General features: G+C 38.3%; 1 protein-coding gene across 2 annotated transcripts in view; it reads left to right on the top strand.

Moving 5' to 3' along the window:
* Nucleotides 1-17667, top strand: part of Spag17 (sperm associated antigen 17) — a 230243-nt gene that overhangs the window by 50188 nt on the left and 162388 nt on the right. For both annotated transcript variants that reach the window (XM_047539956.1, XM_047539948.1), the window contains exon 4: nt 11783-11914. In XM_047539956.1, the coding sequence (XP_047395912.1) occupies nt 11783-11914 (132 nt within the window). The remainder of the gene's footprint in view (nt 1-11782; nt 11915-17667) is intronic.

Consider the following 17667-nt stretch of genomic DNA (forward strand, 5'->3'; position numbering starts at 1 on the left):
CTTTCATACCCCTCTCCCTTTCATTTCCTTCTTCATAATCTAAAGTTCCTCCATTCTTCTCTCACTCCCCACACCCCCGCCCCCATTATGTATCATTTTCCACTTATCAGGGAAAACATCCAGTCTTTGGTTTTTTGGGATTGGCTTGTTTCACTTAGCATGATATTCTCCAATTCCATCCATTTATTTGCAAATGCCATAATATTATTATTCTTTATGGCTGAATAATATTCCTCTGTGTATATATACCACAGTTTCTTTATCCATTCATCTGTTGAAGGGCATCTAGGTTGGTTCCAAAATCTAGCTATTGTGAACTGAGCTGTTATAAACATTGATGTGGTTATGTTACTGTAGTATGCTGATTCTAAGTCCTTTGGTTATAAACCGAGGAGTGGGAAAACTGAGTCAAAAGTAGTTGCAAATTTTGCAACCTACTATGTTTTAAGTTTTGAATTCAGATCAATGAAAAGTGATAGATAAAAGCTAAAGTCCTAGAGGGAATTATTTTTTAATTATGGAAAGGAAATAATAAAAATTATAATATATTATGTTAGATGGTAACAAGGTTATGGAGAAAAGGAGAACAAGGGTGGGAAGCAAGAAGAGGGTCACTGATTTAAGTAGAGTCACCTACAAAGGCAAAACTGAGATATTTGTATCACACTCTGAAGGAGGAAAAGAGGAAATAACATATGCAAAGGTCCTGAGGCCTACTCATGAACCAGAAGGAAGTGTATCTGGAAAGCAGTGATAGGAAAGGAAAGCAACTGGAGATGTAGTCAGACCGGGTAGGAACTGATCTGACTCCACAGAAAGGACTTGGACAGAAACCTCAACCAGGCAGCAGGAATGGAGGGTTCAAAATTTGAACCTAAGGAACTGAAAGCCTAAGGAATTGTCTAAACTGATGTCCTGTCTCATAGCTCATTGGGGTTCCAGTCTAGGAAAGGAGCTCACTGAGGAAAATATTAGTCAATTTTAGAAGTTAAAAAAAGAGAGGCAGACATCAATCATAGTGGTTAGATGAGCAGACTTTAGAATCATGGTGCTGCATTTAAAGATCATTTAACACGTGTCTCTGGGCACATGCCTTAATCCCTGACCCCAATGAAATAATGTATTTAGCAGAGTGCCTAGCAAAGAGCATGCACCAAATAATGCACATCACACTAGAATGTTTATTACCAACCTAGATCCTGACCCGCTAGAGGGGACATTGACACCTTTGTTGCTTTTAATAGGATTGGCTCAGAAACTGGGGTGAACATGAGGCTCTGGGGAGGCCACCAGTAGACAGTTGGAAGAACTGGGGAGAGCAGAGCAAGGTAACGGAGTCAGACTAATGACATCCCATCACTGTAGATCTGATGGCCTGGAGATGGCTTACCTTGAACTTACTGCCCTAGAGTGACCCTCATCCTCAGTGCCAGGGACTTCCCAGTTTTAGCACTGAAAGTACCAAGTCCTGGGAAACCTCTCAGTTGACCACACCCCCAGTGTTGATATGTAAATGACCTTTGCCAAGGTGAACTCCAGGGTAATTAGGAATTCCTAGAATGCTTATTAAAATGTCACATTCCTAGGCCCTCACCTCCAAGGATTGAACTGGGGGTTTGGGGGATAGATCCCAGGTAATCCATATCTTTCAGAAGGCCCCAGAGATTCTGGGGTGGGTGGTCCACAGGGCACACTGCAGAATCACCGTCCTATGAGAAATCACCGCTTCCATGTGTTCATACAGGGCTTCCCCACTAGGCAGCCAGGAGACATATCCTGCATGTACCCTGTAGCTAATGAATGAGTCAAAGAGATTAAGGGAGGACAAGGAAACTCAAAGAACAAGCCCTCCTTATAGACAAGCCCTCCTCCTAGGCAGTGACCACGGCCTAGAAGGCTGCCATGTGCAATCAAGTGGAGAACACTGAGACTCTGGTAATTGTGGAGGAACTGAGTACCTAGGAATATGTCAAATAAGACTGACACACTGCATATCTGCTTTACCTAGCAGGATTAGCAGAAATCCCACCCCCAGGGTGTCCTCTGCAAAGGACAGTTTGGTGACTCTAAAAATAATCATTATGACAAGGCGAAATAGATGCCAGTAATCGAGAGTAAGCAAAAGGACTCAGGTAAAACTGACAACATAGATTATCTAATCTATTATTATTATGAGAGACCACAGAAGAAACCAGGAATAAAGCAGTGCTTCTCAAACCTACAGTCACCTGAGGGCTTGTTTAAGTCAGCTGGGCCCACCCTCAGCGTTTGGGATTCAGCAGTTCTAGGCTGGAGCCCAAGAATTTGTATTTCTAACAAGTTCCCAGGTGATGCTGACATTGCTGGTCTGGGAATCACTGTTCAATATTTTTAAATGTCTATTAATTTGAAGGCAATAAATTTCTCCACATCCATATCCACTTGCTCACCTTGCTTCCAAGTTGACAACAACAACAGAAATCAAAACTGGCTTATATAATAAGAGAATGTACTGGCTTATCCAACTGGAAGTCCAGCAGGCCTCTGAGGCAGGGGCTCCAACCCCACTTGCCTGCAGTGCCCTTGACCCTCTCTTTATCTGCAAGTTGACTTCAACCCTCTGATGGAGGAAAGGTGGCTGCAGCAACGCCATTCTTCAGGACTCTTCCCCAAGCTCTGCCAGGATCAAGGAAGCCAGATCTAGCAGCCCTGAAAGCCAGTCTTCACACCCCACTGGCTGAACAAGGTCACATGCACAAACCGTTCTACCCATTCAGTTGTTTCTGCAGAATCATGTGTCTCTGGGTGGCAGGAGGACAAAAGGCTGGAGAAAAGTGAGATTCTTCTAGGCAGAAAGAGGGCAAGATGGATGAGCAGCCAGCAACCTCCAATGTGGAGTGGGGCATAGTCTCCAAACCAAATGGCGAATGACTCCTGTAGCTTGCCAGTGTTGGAGACAGGAAGTTCAGAAACCAACCATACACAGACGTCTCAGTAGCAGCATCGGTCAGTCAGTGACTAGCAGGGTCTCAGTCACCGGTCCCAAACTGAAGGCAGGGTTTTAACAAAATGATTTGGGTTTAAGGAGAAGAAGGCTAGAAAGTGGAGGTGGCTGTCAGCCTGGGTAGTTTCCAAGATAAAGGATGAAAGTCAGAAGGAGCTATCAGAACTGAGGGTCCTAAAGAAAGGTCTCAAGAAAAAAGAAGCCATTCAGCTATTTGAAGTTTAAGCACTGGCTGGGTGCAGCGAAGGCAGCACACCTGTAATCCCAGCAGCTCTGGAGACTGAAGCAGGAGGAGCTCAAGCCTCAGCAACTTAGTGAGGCCCTAAGCAAGTTACCAAGACCCAGCCTCAAAAAAATTTAAGAGGGGCTGAAACTGAAGCACTAGATATGGGCAAACAAGTCAAAGTGGTAAGAGTATGTAAATACAAAAACGTGAGCTAAAAAGCCCGAATCCTTGCAACTAAATCAGAGATTGGGTGTGGAGACTGGGGAGGGAATGGGCCACAAGACAGGAGTGCAGTAGTTTCCAGCCACAGGGTAAAGAAGCCTATTGTGAGGCTACAGAATATGGTGATTAGGAACAGAACTCTGGGAAAAAAAAAAAAAATCACACCTCCACTAATTATTATCTGTGTGCTCACCAGGCCTTGGTTTTCTTACCTAATGAAATGGAGTGACCAGATCGCCCACCTCAGAGGGCAGGGGAGGGTTCAATGAGTTAGAATTAGTCAAGTGCGTTCAACAGTGTCTGTCCTACGCATGGTGTGTGCTGTGTAATCATTTGGGTTAGTCCGAGAATCCACGAGTACTTGCCATCTACCCTGAGAGCTTTGTAACTGTAGCTGTGAACATTTGAAAACACTTGCCTCGAGCCTGGCAATAAATAACACACAAATAATTCCGTTAGGAGAGAAATCTAAATTCCTCAGGGAACAGGAAAAAGTGATAGGTTGTTCAGAAAGGGGATGGTCACTACAACGGAAAGACGAAAATGACTTCAGAGGGGTGGAAACATTTGGGGATTAAAGAAAAGATGACAATCTTAAAAAAAAAAAAAAAAGCCAAAATAATGTAATAGATTCATGCATTGATAATTCACACCAAAAGAAAGTTCTTAACTTTGTACAGCATTCTCCCACATTTCATCACATCAGTTTTGTGTGCCTCTAAACATTTTGCAGGTATACAAAACCTAACACACTCCTTAATAAGCAGCCAGTTTTGCTTTCTTAGAGTGAGCCTAACAAACGCCTCTGAAGCAGGCTTGTGCTTTTTGACATGCACTACACATACTAGATGTTCAAAACACATCCCCCTTGGGAGAGTCATTACACTTCAAATTATACATGTCTGTTAAAGCAGAGATCTGTTCTACCTTCCCTGTATTTGTTATTGCTGCTTCTGAAACTTCCTTACAGCCCCAAAGAGGTCTTAATCCCTGTCAAATGTTATTATGTTACCAACTTTTATGTAGTCTTGAAAGGGGTTGTTTATTTAGTTTCAGTGACTCCTTGTTACTGCCAAATATTATTTCATTTCAGCACAGATGTAAGGGGTCCAATGACTGGAATTATTTTACAGCCCTGACATTGTGGAGAGATGGATACCAGTTTAATTATGGACAGCTGAAAATGATCTAGAAGTCACCTGCTATGGATATTTATCATCATTACGAACTTCTCACCAAGCTGTGGTTCGAACACTTTCATAATGTTCCATTCACGTTAGACAGACATGATCTATAGGAACCTGTATCTTCTGTCATCTTTAAATTTATGTATAGACAGTTTAATATTGCTTGATTATTTTCTTTTCCTCTTCTTAGAGTGAGAAAATATGTTTCAGTCATTCATGTTCTTTTTTTTCTGTTTTTCCCCATTGCCTTCTCTCTGCTGCCTTTATCCTCCCAGCTGTTTTTCCAATTATGCCTCATTGGAAATTATTCATTACTTAAAGAATGTGAATTGGATAGACTAGACACATAAAGGATCAAGTAATTCAATGACTAAAATATAGATGGCACTTAATAAATGCAGAAGGAATGAAGGAGGGAAGAGAGCAGAGGGACCCAGAAAGGAGGTGATGGAATTGCAGAACAGTCTTCATAGAATTCCTGTTTCACTTTGTAGAAGAAATTAAGAATCGCATGATTTCTATTCTTCACATCCTCTGCATAATACACTGGTCTGTAACAAAATATATTCTTGCACCCTCTCTTTTTATCTCTACCCTTCTCCAAATGGATCTTGATTTGTCTGTGGTTAGACAAAGCATGAATGAATGTATCAGCCCGGCTCCTATCAGCTGATAATAAAGTAAGGTTGCTGGCTCATCTGCAAAACTGATCCAGGCTTCAGTGCTATAAGTTTTAGGTTAGAGAGAAGAGCTACCTAAGAGCTACCTCCTACTGTAAGTTCTAAACTACCATATCTAATACTTATTGCTCAAAATAATTTCATCAGCACTGGTCCCTCTTATTCTATAATAAGTATAAAATCTCAAAACACAGCTTACCCCCTGGTAGAAACTTCAGGGGAATGACATTTTCTCCTCTCCAGACCTGGACTATAAGGTCTTCAAGAACTCCAATTCTGTCCCCCATGTCTGCAGTGTTAAGAGCTAATTTGAGTTAGGGGTCACTGTGCATATCATTCACCATGCTTAGTCTTCATATACTCTCATTTAATTCTCAATATATGCTAGTGAAATTATCAATGTTCACATTCTCTTCCTGTAGATCTTTCTGCTTTCAATAGGGGACAGTTTCACCCCACAGGAAACCTTTGGCAATGTCTGGAGATGCTTTTAGTTGTTCCTGCCGAGTAGAAGCCACGAATGCACTAACAATGCTCCTAGAATTACAAACAAAAAAAGCACCTGACTCAAAATGTCAATAGTGGCCCTATTGAGAAGATTTACTGTAGATTTAAAAAAAAAAGCTGAAGTTTAAAGTATTAAATATTTTGTCCAAGGCTGCCCTGCAATGTTCAGGAAGATAGGAAAGCACATGCAGCCTATACTCTTGCATCAAGTTGCACACAAACATCTAATGGCCTTAGCAACTAGCCCATCATCCCTTGTACCAAAGGAACTAAAATCCCCAATGGGAATCTTTTTCTGTAAGGACATCTCCCATGAAGTATTCCCTTTTCAACAATTTGCAGATCACCTTTTTCATCAAATGTGTAGATTCAGACCCACAGAAAGTAAACTTTCACTCTGAACACTGACAAATTTATACACACACATACACCCACACACGCGCGCGCACACACACGGGAGGGCAATATTTAATCTGATTTTTAATTGTCATTAGCAGATATAACAAATATAAGACAAAAGCAAAATGCATAAGCAAATCATCATGCTACCTAAACAATGAACTTTGAAGATAGGACAAAGACACAGTTGACAATGATGAATAAACTATGCATATTTAATCTAATGAATGATAAACATTGTACCTTATGTTCTACAGATAGATAGAAGCGGCACTTTATTTTAAAGTACTAATGGAAAAAAATCTTAGTTTTCTTCTCTTTTTATTAATTCTTTGACAAACACAAATATCAGGTTTTGACAGTATTTTTAGAGTTAGAGTATCTTTTAATAATTTTAATTATACCCAAAGGCAACTTTGCACACAAACACATATACTTTATGCACACATAAAGACCTGGCATATAATGGCAACTCCAGGCAGTGAAACCAAGGCACCCAAGCACCACAAAAACCAAAACTATGTTCACTTCACAGTCAGACTCTGGTACTGTTGAGTTATGTACTAGAGAGAAGAGCTACCTCCTACTCTAAGTTCTAAACTACCAGAATTATTACAATAATTATTGTTTAAAAAAATTTCATCAGTCAGTGGTTCCTCTTTTCCATAATAAGGATAAAATCTCAAAATATAGCTAACCCACTGGTAGGAACTTCATTCAAAGTGTGTTACCAAATTAAGTTTTTACTACTTTACTGGCAAGAGGGATTTAGAAAACAAATGACATCAGGTAGCTAGAAGAGGGCAGGGTGTGCAGAGATTAAATAAATAAATAAAAGAGAAGAAAAATTTCATTCTTCTATTTTTGTCCCATACTTCCTTTAATTATCTTTATTCAAGGTTAGATTTCTTGAGTGACCAGAAGCAATGATCCTAGCCTGGAAGCCATTGATTTTCACTGCCTCTCACTTTGAGCACTGTGTGAATCTGAGCGCACTGTGTTATTAAACGTGTGCAAGCATCTCCTGCAGTGATAAAATTTGCCAAGAATGGTGCTGATGAGCTGGCTTTACTTTCAGTTTGAGGGTAAAATAAAAGGACAAATTAATGGGATGATTACATAAACCTTATTTTAAATAAAATAATATTTTTTAACTTTTCACTGTCATATAGACTCTGCCCTAACCAAAACAGCAACTACTAGCTTTAGGTAACTATTTACATTTAAATTTTATCAATTAAAAAATGAAAACATATTCAGCTCCTCAGTCTAACTAGCAATATTTAACTACTCAATGGACACCTGTGGTCAGTGGCTACCATATTGTACAGTACAAATAAAGAACATTTCCGTCCTCATTGAAAAATCTATCAGCACCAGTACAGACAAAGATGTGAAGCTAGAGAGTGCCCAATGTTTTAAGGGACTGGGGAAACAGATCCTTTCATATAATGTTGATGGGTACAAAACAGCTACCAACAAAAATATGTGTGCACCTAATAGGAAAGAAAATAGCCTATATATCAACAAGGAACTAGTTAAATAAATGACCAAACACCCACACAAGAGAAGACTCTGCTGTCTACTAAAGAATAACTACTTAAGCAAAACATGCCAGCAGAAAGCTGTGCTGATTATGTTTTTATGTAAAATCACAAGCCACAAATCATTTTACAATATAAATATCATCATCCCATTTGTATAAAACATAAAAAGGATACACATATACATGCTTATGAATGTGTGGGGAATTGTGGAAGGGTGCACAAGAACTGGTTAATAGTGATGAATGATCTCTAGGAAGAGGGATGGTGGAAAGGGTTGGGGGAACACTTTCTTTTCACTGTACACCTTTCTGTACTGCTAAGGCATCTTACTGTGATGAAAAGCGATAGCACTCTTCTTGTACTAAATCGATCATATATTAAGGAGATGAACTACCTAAAAGAATGTGATTAAAAAAAGAAAACAGAGGTCAGATTTTCTCTGTGTCAAAACTGTTTTGTTGGGCCCTGTGCTAGTCTGGACTGAATCAGCTCCAGATTATGGATTCTGCTCCTGTTTGCTGAGGTCTTTATGTATCCAAGCCAATCCAAAGTCATGTATAACCCAAAGAAAATGGGTTAAATATGGAGTCAGACTTCTGGAATTATTAGTTACTTCAACTAAGAGAAAAAGAATACTTACAAAACAAATATCTTCACACAATAAGCATGTCTTTCTTCCCCAGCTACACTCCTTGAGACTTAATTTTTTCCTATAGCCATCTTTCCCAGAACAGAACACCTTTGGTTGTTAGGCTCAGAACCTCCCCAGTCCTGGCAGGCCCTTCCGCCTGGTGACCTGACCTGAGGAGGTCCAGGGACTCTCAGGCTTTACCTGGCAAGTTTTCACCATTTTAATGAGTCCCATATGCCCATAAGACTAGTGGGGGTTTTGTTTTTGTTTTTGTTTTTTGGTTTCTTACTCATGCCAGGAACACTTACTGGATATTTAAGCCCAATGAGTATCCAGGCTTTAACCCACCTACGATAGTTTTTCTGCCTAATTTGGGAAACAGATTTTTGTCCAGTTACTCCCCACCCACTGCCAGCACACTGGTGCCATTTTCTCTCATGTTCTTCTTCCCCAAATACCTATAGCCTTTGTAAGCTTGCTGCACGAATATGCATGCTTGTGCACTCACACAGGCCCTTTGACTAAAAACACTTGACAAACAAACTTTACAAAGCTGGCAGATTTAAGGTTTCATTTTATTTTTTTCTTTTTGTTAATACAAGTAGGTTCAGGGAGGAAGGTTCTTCTGGAATGTTTTGTGAGAAGGTACATTTCTTCTTAAATTTTGTGCCTTCTTTGATTTTTAATTCCCTTAAAGACATCCTTTGTGAAGGTCCCCTGAGAATTTGTTTTTCACCTGAGACCAAACTACTGACTATTGACCAGGTGGAATTATGAATTATGGGGTGTGAGATGAAAACATTTTCAATGGAAATTAATTTGAAAACCTCTTTCTTTGTCTGCCTCTCCTGAATATGATCCATACACCATGAACATTTTCAGTCTCAGATTTTTGTTCAGTCCAGAATTTCATTTTTGTTAGTTATCTCAAGGACTCATTGTAGCATCAAAAGTGGTATTTGTGGGAGTCGAGTCTCACTGGAGCAGCCCTGGGGAGGACAAGTCTGCCCCAGCCTCCGCCACTGCTAATGGTATGGCATGCAGGTTGTACCTTTCTGGACCAGTTGGCCTCCATGCGGCACCCTGGCTGTCTGGGAGGAAGAGTCTTCCCAGGGCCCCCCTCTGTGCTGCCTAACCCTGCCACTATACTCCCTCTGTGTCCACATGACAGGACAACACAGGTACCCACAGTGCCAGTGACATTCTCCATAGCCTATCTCCCCAGATCATGGCAGGACATCACTGTTACTTGAGACCCAGCGCTGAACAGACATATTTTTTTGTCCAGTTTTAGACAAGCAAGAAATACTTTCTCTGGCCTGCAAAATACCTTCTGTGGGAGGTTTTTGGTGTTGTACTTTGAATACATTTTAACTCAGTGAGATGATGTGCATAGACTCCTGGACACAAGGGAATGGAAAGCATCTCCAAAGACATCCCATCCATCACCATGACTCCAGGCAACCTTCACCCAAGTTCCTATTCCCCAAGCACAGGTGAATATCCTGTTTTCACAGATCATCAGGAGAAAAGACTCCACAACTGCTCTTGGATACCCCACTCCAGTGTTGACTTCCCTTCAACACTGTCATTAATTTTGTGGTACAGGGAATCACTCCATGCTAGGCTGCCATGAGCTTTCAAAACTCAAACTTGAATATTTGGGAACAGATGTCACAAAGCAGCCTGATTGTCAGCATATTGTTTAGCTGGTATTGAAAAATTCTATTTCAAACCAAATACTGACATCTTCTCTTGGGGTGGACCTAGCCACAGAGCCTTTATTTTACAGTAAGTGCTTGACATGTGGTCCCCTTAGGATTCCCTTCCATCTTGGATCTGGTCGTCATTAAATGGGGGGGGGGGGGGTTTCTGCAGGTGTCCTGTTAGTTCTCCTCCTCCCAGAAATCACAGATATCACGTCCCTTTTCCTAAATCCTGTTAGCAGGCACAGGAGTGCCATGAAAGCAAAGCACTGTGCTTCCTGGAGGGTGCTTGCTTAAACACACACAAAGCTTTCAGATGCTTGGTTTGTTCCTTTGGTTTTTAGCAAAGGCAGTTTTAAAGGAATCCGTTCCCTTGCTTTCCTATTCTTCAGCGCAATTTGGGAAACCCCTTCATGGTCTCTAAGAGGTCCAGTTACATTTTGGCACATGATAATCCACAGGGCCTTCTGCAGTTAGAAACGAAATACGCACCTCCCTCTTTCCGCTGTTTCCCTTGGCAAAGGGGAAAGTCAGAGGAACTGGACCAGTCATGAAAGCCCTGACCAAGAACCAGAGGAAACCTCAGACAAGACACCATCCGAAAGATGCAGTGCACGCGGTCATTGTCTGAGACTGCGGGCCTGAAATTGACACCATATGCGCCCTGAGGAGTGATTGCTGGGGGGTGGGCGGACCATGTCAGAACATTTTAGTAACACCTAATTCATCCCAAAGTTATAAATAAATATGATGCTCGCTTAAAAACAAAAGCTGGAAAATGCTCTAACTAGATTACTCCTGTGACAGTCCTTCAGGCAGAGGTGAACTTTATTAGGGAGACAACATGAATAAAGAGAAACACGTAACAACTTTTATGGTATATTTTACGTGATTTTATTTTTTTTGCAGTAAATAAAGTGGTTATAGGGCTCCAAGGAAAAGGGCCCAGATGTTAGAGAGTTGTGTGAAATTTAGGGGAAACAAGCTGTAAAAAACACAGTCATAAAACAGGCTGTCAGTGGCACACATCTGGACAATACAGCTGTATGTTCCTAGTGGCTGTCGTCACCCACGGAAAACTCAATAACCTTGTTTCACCCCAATTAGGCTGCATACCAACAGGATCAACATTAAGTTTCAAGCGGGGAGCAGCATTCGCCCGGCGCCTCTGTGTCAAGCAGCTTTTATCTTACATTTGAATTTGGTCACCAAGAAATAAAAGGCTGCTAACATAGTCATTTCCACTTTTATAAAACCCTGTTTAATTTATAATGTCCTAATAAGTCAAAGTCTGACAGTGTGGACTACTGGCTATGCCAAACAACAAAAGACTTTCTGTACCATGAAAGTGACCTGTCAGTCATCCCCAAATGGAACCTACCTGTCTTTTTCTGACCTCCTTTGAAAGTCTGAGTCTAACACCATTGTGGGAAGCATTCTACGTTATTGGAAAAAAGAAGCTGATATTCAGACAGTCCAATCTATTTAAAGTAAAGGATAAAGGCCCCTCTCGAATGGCATTTTTCTTTTTCTTTCTCTCTCTCTCTCTGTTGGGGCGGGGGGAGTTAGCAATGAGGCGTCTTTGCAGCAAGGCAAATATTACAAAACAGAAAATAACCTTTTATCTTTTAGTTAACAGACTGAGACAAGGGTTATAAAATGTCACTTTTCCTAAAAATTGTATTTCTTCGTAGGTGTTAGTGGCAGCGAAAACAATTATGGATAGTGGAGAGAAATTAACCCTACCACTGATCGGAAAACTCTTGAAATTCCAACTTCTCCAGATTAAATTAAAGGACCAACAGAGACGGGAAAATGACAAGAAGGTACTGTGTGGCATGGGGGGCAGGCAGTGAATGAAACTGAGCCAGGTTTTTCCAGGAGCACTTCCTCTCTTCTTAAGCCACCATTAAGTGTTACCAGGCAAATTCAGCTGTCACCTCTACTTCTTAGGGGAAAGGCTATCCACAGATCTATTAGAGGAATTATGCTGAATCCATTAAAAATAAATCCCCCTACATACGAAAATAACAGTATTAAGGACAAATGCTAAAGATTGTTTTTGTGGTAGTATATATAATTGCAGCAAGGAAGGAATCCAGGAAAGTGGGAGTTAGGAGAAGAAATGTATAAAAGGGAAAATAAGCTGTCAAGTCACAATCTAACCATTTACATTATTTTATATGACATCTATTGAATATCCTATTGAGTATCATAAAATAATTTGAATAGTTAATTCTGACTTGAGGAATGCGTATTAAAATAATAGGCACATCTGCACTTTTATAGTAAAGTGACAGTTTCAGTAGCAATCTGTCAATCCTATTTTCATATCAAACATCTGATAATTTATTCATATGTGGTTTTTTTATTTAATTTGCCTATAGAAGTCAGTGCATTTTTAAAAATTCACATTTGCATCTGAAAAAATTTGTTAAGATACTCTTAGCAAAGTGATGCCAGGTTCAAATCCATTTGCAATGATTATTTCTCAAAATAAAAATGCTTTTCTTAATTTTCCAAATGGTGCTGAAATATTTTTGGAAAGTCAAATTTTCTGTATATACATGTGTTTCTGTGTGTGTGTGTTTGTGTGTGTGTGTGTGCACATATGTATAGAAAATGAATTTTCATGTCATTTCTTTGTGATCTTGTGTGGAAGATGTAAAATCAAGTAATGGAAAAAGAAAAAGTGAATACACCCCAATAATATCTTCTTCGCCTTTGCAAGACTCCCTCTCATTTAGGTTTCCTATTTGAATTGGGCTCTTGACAGGATAATTATGGACAGCAATAATAGTAATAATACCACTTTGTGCTTACAATGTAGGGATTTTAAGTTTTTCAAAGATATTCCCCATATAGCATCCATTAAGTAGCACATACTGTCCCCAGGAAAGTTTTGCTCATATGAATACAGTGAGTGTTATAGTTTTCCATCTATTGAAGCTCTTTCCATCATGGACAGAAGATATGTACCTTAAGAAATAGGAAAGTTAAGTCTTGGCAGTAGAAAAATTGGAAAATTTGAAACTAGTACAGTAACATCTCGTCTTGCCTATTTAAATTCCAAAGTCATATGGAAATCTGAATTATAAAAAAAAAAAAAGTAGGTTGCAAGTCTTGTGAAAATTCCTGCATTTTCTAAGTGTTTTGTACTTTCCCACAGTACCTATAAATAGCATGCCAAAAAGTGTCAATTTACTTGTTTGCCACCAATTTTAAGTCAATAATTGTTTTTTATAGAGTAGTTTACTGATTTCAGCTAACAAAATTTAAGTAAAAATAAACAATATCCTGGTAGCTCAGGAAATTTTTTAAACTATGAAATGATATAATAATATTCTTGTACTATTATTTTGCTCAGCAAGTCTTTGAATTGAGAGCTATAATAATACTGTTATGAGATTCTAATATAGGGAAATAATCTTAATTCATTCATTGAAAATATGAAAGTCACAAGGAACTGGGATTTGAACTTCAAATACTGAAGGAAAAATATTTGACACAGTAAGAGAACTCTGAGCAATTAAGAGCCAGCAATAATATAATCTAATTTAATATCTTCGTTAACTTGGGTTCCCAAAGCACCAGCCCCCAAATCTTTGAGTTAAAACCATATGAGTAGGTGCTAAATAAATTGATGAAAACTGATTGGAATAGAATACTCTCCAGAAAGTACTCTTGGTAAAGGCGAGATGAAAGGACTTGTTTGCAAAATGATGTAATCTATGTTCATTTCAACAACTCTGCCCAAGAGGTCAGTTGGAACAATTGAGGTTAATGCTTGTCAGCCCAGAGTTTGGCAGAAAGAAAAATAAAGTATGTAAAACTGATACCATGCTATGCATTAGAAAGTGAATAAAGAAAGGAAAAAGAAAAGATTTTACTCAACCTCTTCCTCTTTCTTGAGCCTAGGACAAGATTCTATGATTCCTCCAAGGGGAGTGACTGAAGCTTCAGCTTTTGAACTGCAACATGAAGGCCATGTAGATGTTTTCTTTCAAATGCTAATCACACTATATTGCTTACTACTTTTGCACAAGCAGAGACTGTTTTCTATCTTCTGGGTTTAATTTTTGGAATTGAGTTTTTAAGAATGAATGCTTTAAAAATACCAATAATAGCAATTATAGAAACTATTAGGGTGAAGGCAAGGACAAAAATATCTAATATAGTTAGGTTCCTATTCTTTTTCCCCAGAAGAACAAATATAATACCTTCCATATATTTGGTCCTGTTTTAATTGATAAAAACTTTACTTAAAAATAAATGGCAAATAACAGTTTCAATTGCCAAATACAGTGAAGTTATTTTAGACTCCAGTAAGTTTAATAACTTAGAACACTTTAGTCTGGTGTGGGCTTAGCATTGCTTCTGCTTTCTGCTTTGTGAGAAAGCTTGCTGGCTAATTAATATTATAAAAAATACAAGGAAAGAGACATTTTAGAACAGTTTTAAAGCCATTAGCTTGGGAATTTGGGGGACACAAATACCAGCCTCTAATAGGAAATAAGTTGAATCTATTTGAAAACATTTACCTATTTGAAAACACCTGATCACTTACTTCCAAATATGCTTACCATGTTCTATAATTTTATTTTAGCATTTCAGAATTTCTGAATCTGCCTCTTACAAAATAATCCTAAATTAGAGTTTTTTTGTTTCTTAAAATTTTAATGAGTGTTTTGCTTAGAAATGAAAAACTCAAATTAGTTAGATTTCATTATTTCTTTAAATTTTAATAAGAGACGGTTTGCTTAGGAATTAATTTTCCTTACATCATTATCTCGACATTCTCAATTCATTAATTCAGCATTTTTTGAAACATTTAGAGTAACAATGTGTAGTGGGCACATGTACTCTCAGAATGTTCATTATGATCTTGAAGTAAATTGCTTAGTTTCTGTTCTGAACCACATTTAATTTAGTTATTGAATTTTTATTTTCATTCATATTTTTGTTTCTTTTTAACTCCAACTTTCACGTTACATTTCAATTATGAACATTTATTTAAAACCAAAAGACATTGAGAATTCAATTAAAGAAAATGATCATTAAAAATAGAAGAAAAATGAATGTAACACCAAAAAATTAATCATTTAAATAATTGACCAAACTAGTTTTATGTGCCTCTGAGTTGAGTTCAAAATGTTTGCATAGGTTTTACAAAAAAATCCAAATAGACTGTGTTTTAATTTATAAATTCAAATAGCCCATATTTTCTTGAAAATTTTTAGAAAGCACATCTTTTATATGAAAGAATAGCTCTTTCTCTTTATAGCTTGTATGCTTTGTACAAGTTTTCTCATGTCCTTATTCACAAAAATTGAAGAGGAAGAGGATATAAAGAGTTATGGACAGAGTATTTGGTAAATTTCTCTTAAAACAATTCAAAATTAAAAGTACCTAAGTTTGATAATACAACATAACAAAGCCACAAACAACCCAGAGCCTCCTCCAACAGAGGAAGGCAGAGAAATGAGAGTAGCTCTCACAGAGGTTTTCCAGCTTACTCCAGTCAAACCCGAAATACTGGATATCGGCCAACGCAATGCCATATTTTGCGTGTGTTTTGTTTGAAAAGAAAGGCCATAGGGACATACCAGGAAATTACAGGCTGGTTAGTTTTGATTCAGTTGTGGTTAAAATTTTCAGAAACTATTTTAAGAAATCAAACAGAGGAAGAACAGGAACTCAGTTTAGAGGAACCCGCGTGGTTTCAGGAAAGGAATAACTTGCCTCACTAACTGGATGGAATTCTTGGGGGCTGGACTACCAAAATGCAGATACTACCAACATGAATGTTGTATCTAAGGAGTTTTAAAACCCAATTGCTCAGGGGGAAATAATAAATGACTCCCTGGCTAGCCTATCTATAAAACAGAGTAGTACTCTCCTGATTTTGATTTTCATTAATGAAAACATTTCATGGACTTTTAGGAAAATTTAAAGAAACACATATTTTAAATAGAGTAGTATTTTTAAGTAGTCACAGTAGCTAATAACAATAGTTAGCTACTGTTATTGATTGGCACTGTATTAAGCTTTTGACACATGTTATATCATTTAATCCTTTAATTAATTTTATGAGAATTACTCCCAACCTGCAGATGGTGAAACCAAGGGTGTGAAAAGTGTAGTAATTTCCCAAGACCAAACTACTACTCCCAGTGATAGAATTGGGGTTCAAATCCAAAATTGTCAGGCTCCAAACTTAACTAACGTGCATACCTCTCCCAAGTGTGTCTCAATAATGATGAAATGGATCTCTGCGCTCACAAACAGTTGAGTGAAACCCAAGAGATGTTTCCCCATAGGACAGATGGCTTTGCCCAGTGACTTACCAACAAACATCTGGTCCCACTAATTACATTATACACAATATCCTGAGGTAAAACATGGAGATAGCAGTCAAGGAAAAGGAACAAACTCACCAAAGATGAAGGTCACTGAGCTAACCAACCACCAATTCCCAAGGCAATCCTGTCTTAATTTCCCATTCACCCTTCTTGCCCAGAAATGATCCAGCCTCTGGAGGAACCATTTAGAAGGAAACTTCCCAAGATTATTTCAGATGCCCTCATGTTTTCTCCCTGCCCTTCTGGATTGTGAGATGGACAGCACTGGGTGGCTGACCTCTCAGAGTCACATAGGATCCCGTGGGAGGTAGATATCAGATAGATATCAGACACCCTCACCACCACCACCCACAGACAGGGCTGTTTTGATTCTTTAAATTAGAAACTGCACCCTGAAGATGGCAGTGAAGAGCCTCAGAACATTCTGTAGGGTTCTAAAGATTGTATTATTTCGTCACAGAAAGTCAATACCTTTCTAAGTTTATATGTACAATACCATAACATCTCTCTGGAGAAACAAATTCTTAAACTTCATGCATTATGTTTCCTATTCAGTGGAGGTATGGGACAGAAAATGAGGGGATAAGGGGATGGGGCAAAATAACAGAATAAAAAGAAAACATGGAAAAGAAGAAACATAACATTCACAATGTCATAACCCTCTTATAATTAGTGTTGACATTTTGGTATGCTTCTTTCTATGGACCTGTTTCTTTACATAGTTGTAATAATTATAAAAATATTTTTAATCCAGTTTTTTACAGTTGAAACGTGTCACAATTTTTACTCATTCACATAGTATCTACACCTATCACCATTTGTTGTGTGGTGTTCCATTGATTGCCATACTTTTCTCAATCATTCCTCTGTTGTTGAACATTTAAGTTATTTACATATTTTTAGAATAAACAATCACCTCTGTAGTATATAATTCTCCATATTGTCAATAATTTCCTTAGTATAGACTTTTAGAAGTGGATTAATTAGACCCCCACAATGTTCCCATTACCTTGTATTTCCCAAGTAGGTTCTATGACCATTTAAATCCAGTCCTCTATTATATTAAAAAAAAAAAGAATGACACCCTGAGTAAATGAACTTGGAAATTGTTGTATTTTATATATAATCTTGGAGATTTAACTGCACAGTAGCTGATTAAAATTGGAAAATTTTGTGAAAATAAATCTGTTTAATATTGCTTAAACTGTCTTTCAAAC

This window comes from Sciurus carolinensis, chromosome 1 (genome assembly GCF_902686445.1).
Source record: "Sciurus carolinensis chromosome 1, mSciCar1.2, whole genome shotgun sequence".
NCBI classification, from domain to species: domain Eukaryota; kingdom Metazoa; phylum Chordata; class Mammalia; order Rodentia; family Sciuridae; genus Sciurus; species Sciurus carolinensis.